Below are 13,747 nucleotides of genomic sequence, written 5' to 3'. Positions count from 1 at the left end.
GGCCTAGAAGCAAATCTGCAAAACAGAAACACCCTGACTCTCAACACAGGTCTAAAAAATACACACTGGATAAAAAAGACAAACCTTTCACCAAATGCTGCTGGATGGAAACATTAAGAAGTATAAAACTAGATTCTTGTTTTTCATTCTGTACATGAATCAACTCACAATAGATTAAAAGAAAAAGTAGCCTCCATATGAAACTTTTGAGCTTGGGAAATAAGAGCAAGAACTGCCAAAGGGGCCTTCACCAGATCTGAAAGCTTCTGGCGGGCAAAGGAAAACAATCTGCACAGCAAAGAGACAGCCTACAGAATGGAGGATACAGGGATGGGTTGGTCCAGCTCTTCACATGATACAGGCTATTAAAAATGCCCCCTCCCAACAACAGCCCCCAATTATCCAATCTACAAAGGGGCAATGGATAGAAATTCTCAAAAGAAGCACAAATAACCAGCAAATATATGAAAACATATTCAAACCAGGTGGTGGTGTAGCACACCTTTAATCCCAGTACTTGGGAAGCACTGATCAGTGGATCTGTGGATCTTTGTGAGTTCAAGGCTAGCCTGGCCTACAAAGCAAGTTCTAGGACAGGCAAAACTACACAGAGAACCCCTGTCTAAAAGAAGAAGAAAGGAGGAGGAGGAAGAGGGGGAGGAGAAGAAGGAAAAGAAGAAAAGAAGGAGAAGAAAACAAGGAGGAGAAGGAAGGAGGAAGAGGAGGAAGAAGGAGGAGAAGAAAAGAATGAGAAGGAGGAGAAGAAGAAGGAAAGAAGGAAGGAGGAGAAGGAGAAGAAGGAGAAGGAGAAGAAAAGGAGAAGGAGAAGGAGGAGGAGAAGGAGGAGGAAGAGGAGGAAGAAGAGGAGGAGCAGCAGGAGCGCAACAGAAGAAGAAGGAGGAGGAAGAGGAGGAGGAGGAAGAAGGAAGAAGGAGGAGGAGAAGAAATAATAAACACTATACAAAAATTTCATTTCACCTCAGCCACAATGATTACCAAGAAAATGATATCAACAGATATTAGGAAGGATTGGAAAGGGAGTTTTAAATTGGCACAGGAACATATCAATCAAGGTAGAGGGTCCTCAAACACTGTAATTACTGCTAGGTAATGCAGCTATTCTACCCTTGGGTGTACAACTGAAAGAATCTAATTCTGCCCCCCACACATACCTGCATAGCCATTTATTGTGGCACTATTTATACAATTCAAGTTACAGGATCAACCTGGGTGACAGTAACAGAGATAAAGAAAGTTTTTTGTTAGCTGGACAAAACAGCCCTACAGACTACAGCTAGGATATCTGAATTTTCTTCGAATCCCCCAAGACAGCGCCCCTTACCAGCAGGAAGTAGTTTGGAAAGAACGACACCCAAATTCCCAAATATTGTGTATAAATGTTTGTTTTCATTTAATTGGACTTTGTTATATAAAATTAAATAAAAAAAATAAAAAAAAGAAAGTTTTTTGTTGAACTAGTGTTTTTATTAAAAAAAATCAGATGTCCATTGGTGTGTGGATTTATGTCTAGGTATTCAATTCCACTGATCAATGCATCTGTTTTTATGGCATACCACATATTGTTTATCACTACAGCTCTTTAGTATACCTTGAGATCAGGTACAGTGACATCTCCAGCAGTTCCTTCACTGTTCAGGATTTTTTTAGCACTCCTGGATTTGGGTTTTTTGTTTGTTTGTTTCCATTTGAAATTGAGAACTGTCTTTACAAGGTCTATAAAGAATTGTTTTGGAATTGTGATGAAGATTACAATGAATCTGGAGATTGCTTTTGGTAAGATAGCTATTTGGCCATTTTTACTATGTTAATCCTACTGATCAATGAGCATGGGGAATCTTACTGTCTTCTGATATCTTCTTCAATTTCTTTCCTCAAATACTGGAAATTTTTATCATACATGTCTTTTACTTGCTTCTTTAGAGTTATCCCAAGATATTTTATATTGTGAAAAGTATTGTTTCTTTGGTTCCTTTCTCAGTCCATCTGTCATTTGTATAAAGGAGGGATATAGATATATTTATTTATTTATTTATTTATTTATTTAGGTAATCTTGTATTTATCTACTTCACTAAAGATGTTTATCAGCTTTAGGAGTTCCCTGATGGAATTTTTAAGGTCACTCATGTATACTGTCATATCATCTGCAAATAATGATACTTAAACTTCTTCCTTTCCAATTTGTATTCCTTTGATCTCCTTAAGTTGTCTTGTTGCTCTAGCTAAGACTTAAGTACTATATTGAATAGATATGGAAAGAATGGACTAGGATTTTAGAAGACTTGCTTTGACTTTCTCTCCATTTAAGTTGCTGTTGATTGCCTTTATTACGCTAGATCTGTTCCTTGTATCCCTAATAACTCTAGGACTTTTATCATTACGGGGTGTTGGATTTTGTTAAAGGCTTTTCACATCTAGTGAGATAATCCTGTTTTTTTGTTTGTTTGTTTGTTTTTGTTTTTTTTCTCCTTTTGGTTTGTTTATATGGAGGAATACATTTATTTATTTTTGTATGTTGAATCATCCTGGCATTTCTGGGATGAAATCTACTTGATCATGGTGGATGATCTTTTTGATGTGCTCCTGGATTCAGCTTACAAATATTTTACTGAATATTTTTACATCTATGTTCCTAAGGGAAATTGGTCTGTGATTCTCTTTCTCTGTTGAGTCTTTATGTATTTTGGGTATCAGGGTAACTGTGGCCTCATTAAATTAATTTGGCATGTTCCTTCTGTTTCTATTTTGGGACATAATTTGAGGAGTATTGGCATTTGTGCTTCTTTGAAAGTCTGGCAGAATTCTGAGCTAAAACAAATTGGTCCTGGACTTACTTGGTAGACTTTAAAGACTGCTTCTATTTCCTGGAGAGTTATAGGTCTATTTAAATTGTTTATCTGATTTTGATTTAACCTTGGTTGGTAAGCGGAACCTATTGAGAAAGTTATCCATTTCTTTTAGATTTTCCAATTTGGTAGAGTACAGGTTTTTAAACTATGTCTTTGTGATTCTCTGGGTTTGCTCAGTTTCTGTTGCTTTGTCCCCTTTTTCATTTCTGCTTTTATTAATCTGGATGTTCTCTCTCTCTCTCTCTCTCTCTCTCTCTCTCTCTCTCTCTCTCTCTGTCTCTCTCTCTCTTAGTTAGCTTGGATAAGGTTTTTGCCTGTCTTGATGTTCTTAAAGAACCAACTCTTTGTTTCAGTGATTCTTTGTAATGTTCTCTTTGTTTCTATTGCCATCTACTCCTCTTGGGTGTGTTTGCTTCTTTTTGCTCTAGAGCTTTCAGGCGTGCTGTTAAGATGCTAGCATGAGATCCCAGAGACTGAATCAACAAGCACGGGGCCGCATGAGCCTGTACCACTTCTTCTGTGCGTATGCTGTGGCTGTCAGCCTGGTGATTTTGTGGGACTCCTAACAGTGAAAGTGGATGTGTCTTTGACTCTTTTGCCTGCTTCTGCAACTCTTTTCCTCACGCTGGGCTGCCTTGTCCATTTGCCTTGTCTTACTGTATTTTGTTCTGTCATATTTGGTTGTTGTCTGTTGTCTTTTCTGAAGGGAGACAGAGCGGGACTGGATCAAGGAGAGAGGGGAGAGGTGAGGGGAGCTTGGAGGAGTGGAGGGAATGAAAACTGGTCGGGATGTATTGCATGAGAGGAGAATCTATTTTCAATTAAAAAAAGAAAAGAAAGTTTTACTTGCTCATAAGGAAGAATGCAGACAGACAGAACTGGGGGTTATCATAAAACAAACCACCATTAAGAAAGATGTTTTCTTTCACATGCACAGTCTAGATTGTATTAACACAAGTGATGTGAAAATAGAAGGGAGGGATGACTTGGAGTGAGGAGGAGAATCAGCAATAGAGATGATACGATGCCAAGAGACAGTAATTGGGGGGCAGGCATACGGTACAAGTCCAGGATATAAATGTATGAAAACACCACGTCCAGAATACACATGTATGAGAGCAACACAGAGAATTCTGGTATTTTGTACAATGCTTGCATGATAATAAAAAAGGAGGGAAAAACTGCTGTTTAAAAAATTAAGTAATCATGTTCATATAAAAAAGGTATTTAATGGTTCTGACTTGGGCATTACTAAATGTAAATAGTGCACAATAAAAACTAAAGGTGTTTCATAAGCTCATCACCATCTAGCAAGAGCAATGTATAATAATTAAAAAAAAAAAAAAGCCACAGTGAGGATGAAGATAAGAACAAAAATCCTTAGCCAACAACCACTTGTAGACCTGAATATATGTGCCCACGAGGACCTGGGGTTAATATTAGTATGGCCACTCCCACAAAAACAGGAGTTCATGAGGTCCATAGTAGTTTAGAAAAAGAAACAACTATTATGTAAATCATAAAGTTTTTAGGAAGACTCAGATCTTTTCTCTCTCTCTCTGATACACGCATACACACACACACACACACACACACAGAGAGAGAGAGAGAGATTTAAAATATTTACTTGATTAAAAAAGCAACAGCTATTTTTAAAAGATCTAAAGTGACAGAAGTTGCTTTCAGCTATCTCACAAACTTAACCCTGGTACTCCACCACCAGCCATCCTGTGTAGTGATTTTTTTCTCTCCCCAAATTACTGTAGTCATCTCATTTCTGTACATTTTCCTTTGATCCTTTATGCTTTCAGCATCAACAATTAGATACTGCACAGAACTAAATTTCTTTTTTTATTTTTTGCCAACACAAGATCACAGAATAAAACTATCAGTCACTCTGATATCTAAGTGGAAAAAGGATATTGTAGGAAGGCACTCTGCATCTCTAAGCCACACACAATCATAAGGTATAATTAATGATTCTTGGGAGGTAAAGAATAAAATCCTGAGTATTCATAAGTGAAAGGACACTGAATTCACTATCAAACATGATTTAAACCAACAAGCAAAAATAACAAAAGTCCTATCTTTGCTAAGAACAGGAAAGAACAAATATAAAGAAAAAGAGTTAAATACATCTTGGTTGACAGAAGCCTGTCTCCATCTATCACCCTAGATAGCATTTGGAGAAGCTGGGAATGTTTCGAGACTTACCTGCTGGAGGCAGGCAGTCTTTCCAGTCAAAATAGCCTGCATATATCCCAGGTTCCAAGGATCCAACAATAGGATCTGCTTTTAGTTCAATGTAACTTTCAAAGAGTCGTAGGTCTAGTTCTTTCAGCAACGCCATGCTAACCTACAACACAAGACAAAGAGTGTAAGATGCCAACTTACAAGTAAAGGAAAAAATAAAATAATGCAAGTAAACACCCAATTATTTTAAAAGTACTTTTCTACAAAGCTCAGGTTTCTATCTTATCTACCACTGTAATAAGGAGAACTATTAGCATGGCTATGTTACACAGTAAGAAGCAGATCCCATCTATTGAATATAGGTTATGATTCAGAACACTTTAAACCTTCATTCTGTAGGCAGAGCAGAAAGGCAGTATAAATACTAAACAGCCAGTAACCTACAATACAAAGGGCACCCACATCAGTGATGTCATTCAAAGGCATCCTGTTCTAATAACTTGCATGTGGCTACCCTGGCTTCCTTCAATCACATGTCTGCATGACTGAGATGTGTCTGCTACTAGAGAGTCTTGGTTTGTGTATCACAAACAGGTTAGCACCAGCCTTACAGGAGTGGGCTTCGTTTCCATGGCATTCAAATTACTAAGATGCCATTTGACAGCAAAAGTGTGTTGGCCCAGGGTACTGTGCAGTGGGGCATGACCCACCTTCTTTCACGCCATTTACCTGAGGGGTACACAGGCTTCTTGAACATCAGGCCTGATCTTCCACAAACTGACAAGAAAGTGGAATGTGCATCTAAAGAGTGAAGTGGAATGTGCATCCAAGAAGTGCACCTAATGGCAACCGAGGTGCCCACCAGGCAGCGATGAGAGCAAGAGCAGGAACAGAACACAATGAAAACCCTGTAGAATGGGTTAGAGCAGATCACAGAACATGATTTTATGGAGACAGGCAGGGCATGATTTCCAAAGAGACTGAAGTGAAAGGTGAGCTGCCCTTCAAAGCACAAGGTGCACAGAAATCTAAAGCTGAAGTTAGAAACCGGGAAGATGGTTCCAGGAGGCCGTGTAACAAAAACCCACAGAAATTAAGGGGAGAGAAATGAACAAGAGAAGACCCAACAATTCAACAGGCAAATGAAGAAATCCTAAGTGGATTTTGAGTCAGATTTTGAACTACAGCAGATTGCTGAATTCCAAGCTAGACTGATGCCATGGGACATATCTAGGCTCATGCTATAAGAGTTTCTTCCCAGTTTCTAAGTGACTATGGGAGGGGGGTGGCGGCGGTGAGAATCTTTCACGTTTATAGAAGACAGTAGTAACACCTACACAGAATAAAGGATCAGTGTGAATTCTGAAATGTCATCCTCAAAGCTGAGAGCACTGCAAGCATTTGCAGTAAAAGAACCCAACCTCAGAACCACGTCAATCCCTAACTAAGTCCAGAAAACATACATTTGGTTATAAAAGGACTCAAAGAATGTATCACATACATTTGTGAGAAAGGGCACTAACCTAAAGTCAAACAAATCAGACTGGGGAAGATGAACCATTGAGGAAAACAGTGGTAGAAAATGAAGTCCAAGTCCCTTCCCAAAGGCCTTCCTTCATGTGTAACATCTACAAACAAACCTAACAGATTAGAACCATCCTAGCAATGTGAAATATAAGTTCTAAATAAGTGTTCTTTTAGAAGGGGTTTTGTTTTATGTGTTCTGCCTGTATGCATGTATGTGCACCACCTGTGCTGAGGTGCCCATGGAGGCCAGAAGAGGACATCAGATCTCCTGGAACTAGAGCTACAGATGGTTGTAGGCTAGCATGTGGGTGCCAGAACCAGATCTGTGTCCTCTGTAGAAACAGCAAGTGTTGTTAACCTCAGAGCTACCTCTCCAGCTCCAAAGATGCTTTAACATATTCTTAAAAGAGGGTAGGAAGTGAAACATGTGCTTAGCATTCAAGAGGGCTTGAAACAAAAAGAGGCTGACAACAAAAATGAAACATATATAAACCCATGTGGAGAGGGCTGGAGAGATGGCTCGGAGGTTAAGAGCACTGGCTGCTCTTCCACAGATCCTGAGTTCAATTCCCAGCAACCACATGGTGGCTCACCACCATCTACAGTAGGATCTGACGCCCTCTTCTGGCATAAAGGTATACATGCAGAGAGAGCATTCATACATATTAAATAAATACCCCTTTAAAAAAAAAGCTTAAAATAAATGTTTAAAACTCCTTAGAGCAGCTAATAAAATAGAAAATTAAAGTAAAAGGAACAAATTCCATTATTTAAGAGATTAAAGAAAACCATTTATGCCAAACAAAGGCTTCAAAGTAGGTAGGTTCTTTGAAAAAAGAAAAACGTGGGGTGTAGCTCAGAGAACCCTTGCCTAGTTCAGAGAAGGTCCTCAGCTGAATACCTGGGGTATAGGAGAGGAGGCAAGAAGGGAAGAAAGGGGAGAATTGGGGTGTGGGAAAAGGAAGAAATGGGACAAAATGAGAGAAATCAAAATTACTGGCAAGGCCAATCCTGAAATGAAGATAGGGCTGGGAGACAGCTCAGCTGGTAAAGAAACAGTCATGTATCCACTTGGAAAGCCACTCATGTAAAAGAGCCAGGCCATAAAAAGACAGTTATGATGACACATACTTGTAATCCCCACATTGGGGAGGCAGACACAGCAGATACCTGGAGATTACTAGCTGGTTGGCCTAGCCTGATAGTGAGCAACTATCTTGGAAATTCTTGGAAAGAGACTTGGTCTCAAAAACATAAATAAATAAATAAATAAATAAAAAATAAAAAACAAACAAACAAAAAAAAAAAAAAAAACATGGACAGCTCATGAGGAATGACATATGAAGTTGATCCCTGACCTCTACATACAAGTGCATACAGACCATGCATACATGGACACACACACAAATGTAGCTGCACACATATGAACATACATACACACATTCTTGCATGCTTACCGCCTAAAAATGAAAAAAAAATTACTGTAACAGAAATAAAAGGGAGCACTACTTCATACCCTCTACTGGCACACTAGAAAGAGGTTATTCCAGTTTTATGCTGGGAAGTTTGATAACACTGAGAAAACAGGCAACTCAAAAGTCAATTGAGGCCATTAATTTAAAAAGCTTTGCACTTGCTACTCTTGCAGAGGATCAGAGTTCCTCTGCAAGTCCCAGGACTTGCATTGTTTGGCTTATAATCACCTGTAACTCCAACTCCAGGAGAGCTAATGCTCTCTTTTGGCCTCTGCGCGTACCTAAACATACATGGTACACACACACATCCACCAGTAAGGCAAATCTTTAAAACTTAATTTGGAAGAGCTGGGCACAGTGGTGCATGCTTTTAATCCTAGCACTTGGGAGGCAGAGGCAGGTGGATTTCTGTGAGTTGGACAACAGCCTGATCTACAAAGTGAGTTCCAGGACAGCTAGGGCTGTTACACAAAGAAATTCTGTCTCAAAACAAAACAACAACAAAAAGAATTAATTTGGAACAAGAAGCTAATAGGTAGTAAGAAGTATCATTATTAACAGAAGAAAGCAAACTGGATGAAGCAGGATACAAGTTGATGGCAGTTCAAGAACTAGCCGCTAGCCTTCCCTTGCAGTGGGTCTCAGTGACTTTCTAAACCTGGGTGATGAATATACCTACACCCCAAATGTTGTTTAATAAGCCATCTGATAACCGAGGACTGGGCTTTACTCCTTTGTTCCAGGCTCCCTCAATGGCATTTTCACATACCTTCATAGACTGTTTGACTTAGCCCCTCACACCCATTGAAGGATACATGAAGAACTCCACTGCTGGTGCTCAGAATTATTCCACAGTAGGTCACCTGGTTTTCCTTCCTTCCTGCTCCCCCCAAAAACTAAGATGCTAGAGTTAGGAATTAATTGAAATATAATTCCAAGGATCAGCAAATTTCAGGGAGATTAGACACAAGTGAAGCTATAAAGAGTAAGAGCTAAAGAAATAACCTATGCAGTACTGAGAATTAATGATGAGGATCAACGAGCAATGACTAACCCTGAAGCACCATAGACACTAAAGCGAGGAAGCTTTATGGTGGATGAGCTAATGAGAATGCAGTCAGGTACCCTTTAGTGGTGGGAAGGAAGTATCACATAATGAAAAAAGGCCAATGGTTCAGAGGTAACAAGATGTTGTCAAGCTGAGACTGATTAAAGAAAAGCCATTCTACACAGACAGGGAAAGCCACGGCAACAGAGCACGAGAAAGACAACACTCCAAATTCAGGGAAATGGAGGAATGTCTTCCATATATACCAGCCAGGGGCATCTTGGTTTTGCTAGTCAGATGTTCTGAAATCCCACTGGATATGTCTAGTGAAGATGTATAGTAGGAAATGGATATCAAGTCAAGGGAGGAGGTGGAAGGTTCAAGCATTTGGGCACCACTAGCATTAATTAATGGTAGATAAAGCTGTGGGCAGATTTGATCACCAAAGGAAACTGCAGGGTGATGGAAGCTACACTCACATGGTTACAGTACACAAACATAAGGGAGATGGTGAAAGAGAGATGCTCTCACCTGCTCAGAAGAATGTTTCTAACTTGACACCCTTACACTCTATCCCGGAGAAGTGGCCATTGCACTCCTTTGCTCCTGTCCGTTCACAGCTTTGTAGAGACACAGAAGGGAATCCAGTCCCTCTTACTTCTGAAACCATGTCCTGTGCCTGAACCTTTCATCTCCTTTCCTGACAGCTTTCTAAAGGCTGCACTGGAGAACACGCTGTCAACGATGGGTTCTTGACTTGACTAATGTATAGTTTTCTTTTCTCCACTCTCTTCACCCTCACTCCCTTTTCTTTCTTTCCTCCCTCCCTCCCTCCCTCTCTGCCCCCTTCTCTCTCTCACTGTGGATTGAACTACTACCAAGCAAACCTACTCTACTCCTGAGTTATATCCTCAGCCCCCACCATGTATTTATTCATGTATGTATCTTTTTTTTGCCTTTCCCATATATAGTAAATAAAATCATCTATGAGGGGGTAGGGAGCTGGCCAGGTTGGTCAGTGCCCTATGCGTGAGCATGAATCCCAGCTATAGTGGCGTGTGCCTATAACCCAGGACTTGATGGCCAAATAGCCTCACCAAACTGGTGAAGTTTAGGTTTAGTAGAGAGCCTGCCTCAAAAAATAAGAGAGAAAATAGAGGCAGACCCCTGATATTAGACTCTGGGTTACACAGACAACATCCCGCAACACACACATACACACACACACACACACACACACACACACACACACACACACAGAGAGATAGAGAGAGAGAGAAACACATATGAATAAAACACACATGAAAATTACCCTAAGAATACAGCTATATCTGTGAAATCGTCCCATCCTTCAATGTCATTGGTCATTAAATGTTAATCAAGTCCTAAAAAGCATGACTATGTATGTACTAGTTACATATGAAATCTGCTCTATTTCAAAGGTTAAGAACAAAATGAAGGGGCCAGAGTGATGACACAGTTGGTGAAGGTACTGGGTGCCAAGCCTGATCATCTGAATCCAATCCCTGGGATTCATATGGTGGAAAGAGAGAAAGAGCTCCCACAAGTTGTCCTTTGACCGCCACGAAATGGAATGGCATGTACAACATAATAAATTTCTTTTTTAAAAAAAACAAGGTAATTAGATAGTTAAGTACTTTAAAAAATAAAATGAAAGGAATCTTAGAAATGGTGTTTTCAGGCTTCTATTGGCAAAGCACCAATAAAGAAGAAAATGGGGAGGGAAAGGAAAGGCAGGAGAAAGGGAGGAAGAGAAAAGAGGAAGGAATCATCATGGAGAAGCCTCCCCCCTTGCCCTTGCAGCCAGCACATCCCGTGGAAGGGATGGAGAGAAGGCTGGCATCCAGTGACCATAGGAGAGACCCTTTAAGAAAGCATGACCTGCAGGACAAATACACAAACAGCTGTCCATGTGACCTGCCCTTATGACTTTCTTGGCAGGCATCTAGAGTTATGTCATTGGAAAGGGAACTGTGAAAAATAAGAGCTTTGGATGACCTTTTCCTACTTGCTTGACACCTGGAGATAAGAGCTTTGGCACACAGGTGTGTGGTCCTAACTGCTTTACTCTGTTCCTTTCAGCCACAACTGAACAATTTTGAAGACATTCAAGAAATCATTTCCAAAAACATAATGTTGAGTGGGCAAAAAGCCTATTGCTCATTGTAAGCCATCTGGGGTCCTCATATAATTTTTCTCTGTGATTCAGACAAAGGTAGGGAATGATATAAAAAACCTTCCTTTATGTCAGTTTCATTTTGCTTTATACAGTTCAGTATAAACTGAGGCAACATAATTTCTGCTTATTACCTCACAAAAAGAGAAAGTCGAACACTGCTTCAACCTATGCAATTCTTAATCATCCCACACACGAGTATTTGACTGAATAAAAGCAAAGTGCCCACTTTCCACAGATCTTGCAATTATGAACATGAAAATTTTCTGGAAATAAACGAGACATTTGGCCTCAAAACCTTAAATCATAGCATTTATCAGCAGGATGATTAATCTTTACGAAAAGGCAGGAAAACAAGACAGAGCCACCCACTCTGACATTTTCATTCTTAAAAAAAAAAAAAAAAGAAAAAACAAAACAAAAAAAACCCAAGCTAGTTTATGAACTGAAAGCATCATTTATGAAAAGCAGATCGTCCACTGAGAGTAAACTCTGATTACATGATTAACAAGATGGTTATCTCTCTTGTTTTCTTCGCTGAGGAAAGTGCACTGGCATTAGACAGCTGGCTCAGTTTTACCCAGAAATCTGATAAACTTTGCTCAGGAACTAGTAACATTTACAGGTACTTCATTCTTTCCTTTTCTGCTTATTTGAAAAATTATAAACAAGAGAGCGAACATCCTAAAACACGAAACCAGCTCCACTAATCTGCATACACACTTTTGCCTACTTCCAGCAGGCGGAGCACAAAGCACACAAAAGTTCTGGTAAGCCAGGAAGGAAGGGGCCAGAGGCTAGATAGCAGGATGTGAGCATGCTCTGCCTTAAGCAGTCAGGCAGGGCTGCAATTTTAGGGGAAGGAAGGGGGGGGGGGGAGGAAACAGGCTGGATCAGCAGGAAGAGGTCTCTGTGCAGTCAGGATCAGGGCTACTGTCAGCAGTGCCTAAAGACTTAAGCCAGCACCGAAGCCAAATGGGGAAGATACTTAAAGATTTCGGTTTGATGTTTTTGTCTCCTAATTGTCTTACCTGACTTTTGAACAGCTCTGACAGGGTTAAGCAAACCATTTCAACTGCAAGAAAGCTTTGCTCCAGAGAAAAGCAGTGTTGCATTAACAGCAAGGAAGGAAGTCATTCCCATAGGTGGGGTGAGAAGAATGGGAGCCTGGGGGAGCCCAGGAAGTGCCCAGAAAACAGTGTGACCTTGCCGACTGCACTTACCTGTGTTATTTTTTCTATTCCCTGGAAGTTGTGTTTTTCAAAATGCTCTGCAATGTTTAAGAAGGTGTGGCGTTCTAAATAGCAGCAATTGCTCAGGACTATCAAAAGCCGCTGCTCCTAAAATTCAAACAAGCTGTTAGAAGTATCCATCGACAGTACTGATGAATGCAACGATAACCTTGATGGCACATGAAGTGTAATGACAGGCTTCTACCCTTTAACATCAATATCTACTGCCTTTATTTTTCTTGGCTATTTATTTCCTAAAATCGACACACAGAAAAACATTCTACTAATTGTTGATTATTCCATTTACATCGAAGAATTAAAAGAGACTTGGTGTTCAGCTTGGCCTTGAGTTGTTCTATGGAATGTGCAAGGCTCTGGGTTCTGCACCCAATATCCCCCAAATAAAAGAGTCAAATATTTCCTTCAATATTTTATGTACATAAAGGACCCCACAAATTTATATTATGAATATAATATAAAATGTAGAAACTATAGAAAATAGTTTATGTATCTTTCACAACTTGAGAACATGTTAATATCATATTATCTATCTTAAGGGCTCCTTGTTCCTTCAAGAAGTTTCTGTATGTGTGGGCCTGTGGGAATGTTTTCAATCTCCAGGAAGAGCCTCCTTCCAATGGGGAGTGAGTTCTCTGAGGCCACCCCTGCCCCCAGGAAGACAAGGAACAGGGAAGAGAGCCTCTTGTTATATTCTTCAAGGCTTTACCCACCTAAATAATTTCCTACACAATTATCAGACTGCACTTGCAATGCTATGAATACAATGGGCTTTTTACAGTTCAGAAGAACTATATAGGTAAATAAAATTCTATGAATGGCCCCTGCTGCTACTGTGGTTCACTTCAGGGTAACCCGGGTCAGTGTCCCTGCAGGTGGGAGGCATTCTCTGGAATGGTGACTCATCCAGGGCCTTCAGTCAAGATCCTCCACTAAAACTAAGGCAAAAGCATTTTCCAGGAACAGTGCTCACCCACAGTTGGTTAGTCTTTCTGTGCATAATCAGAGAAACTTATAGTTAAGTTCTCCAGGGGAGAAATGCAGAAAAACACAGGTTTCTGCTCTTTGAGACACGTGAACCAAGGGATGAACTAGAGCCTCTAAAGTCAATAGCCAAGCAAATCTATCTTCTAGTAATTATACCGACCTCATCCAAATGTCCAACATCTTCTCACTTATTTATTACAAT

At 40.0% G+C, this 13,747-nt stretch overlaps 1 protein-coding gene across 2 annotated transcripts in view; it reads right to left on the bottom strand.

The window, feature by feature from the left end:
• Exoc2 (exocyst complex component 2) overlaps positions 1-13,747 on the bottom strand; it is a 125,731-nt gene that overhangs the window by 30,519 nt on the left and 81,465 nt on the right. For both annotated transcript variants that reach the window (XM_051194486.1, XM_051194487.1), the window contains 2 exons: positions 12,532-12,648; positions 5,083-5,224 (listed from right to left, as the gene is read on the bottom strand). In XM_051194486.1, the coding sequence (XP_051050443.1) occupies positions 5,083-5,224; positions 12,532-12,648 (259 nt within the window). The remainder of the gene's footprint in view (positions 1-5,082; positions 5,225-12,531; positions 12,649-13,747) is intronic.

Source organism: Phodopus roborovskii, unplaced genomic scaffold (assembly GCF_943737965.1).
Source record: "Phodopus roborovskii unplaced genomic scaffold, PHOROB, whole genome shotgun sequence".
Taxonomy (NCBI): Eukaryota; Metazoa; Chordata; class Mammalia; order Rodentia; family Cricetidae; genus Phodopus; species Phodopus roborovskii.
This window is presented reverse-complemented; position numbering and strand designations above follow the sequence as displayed.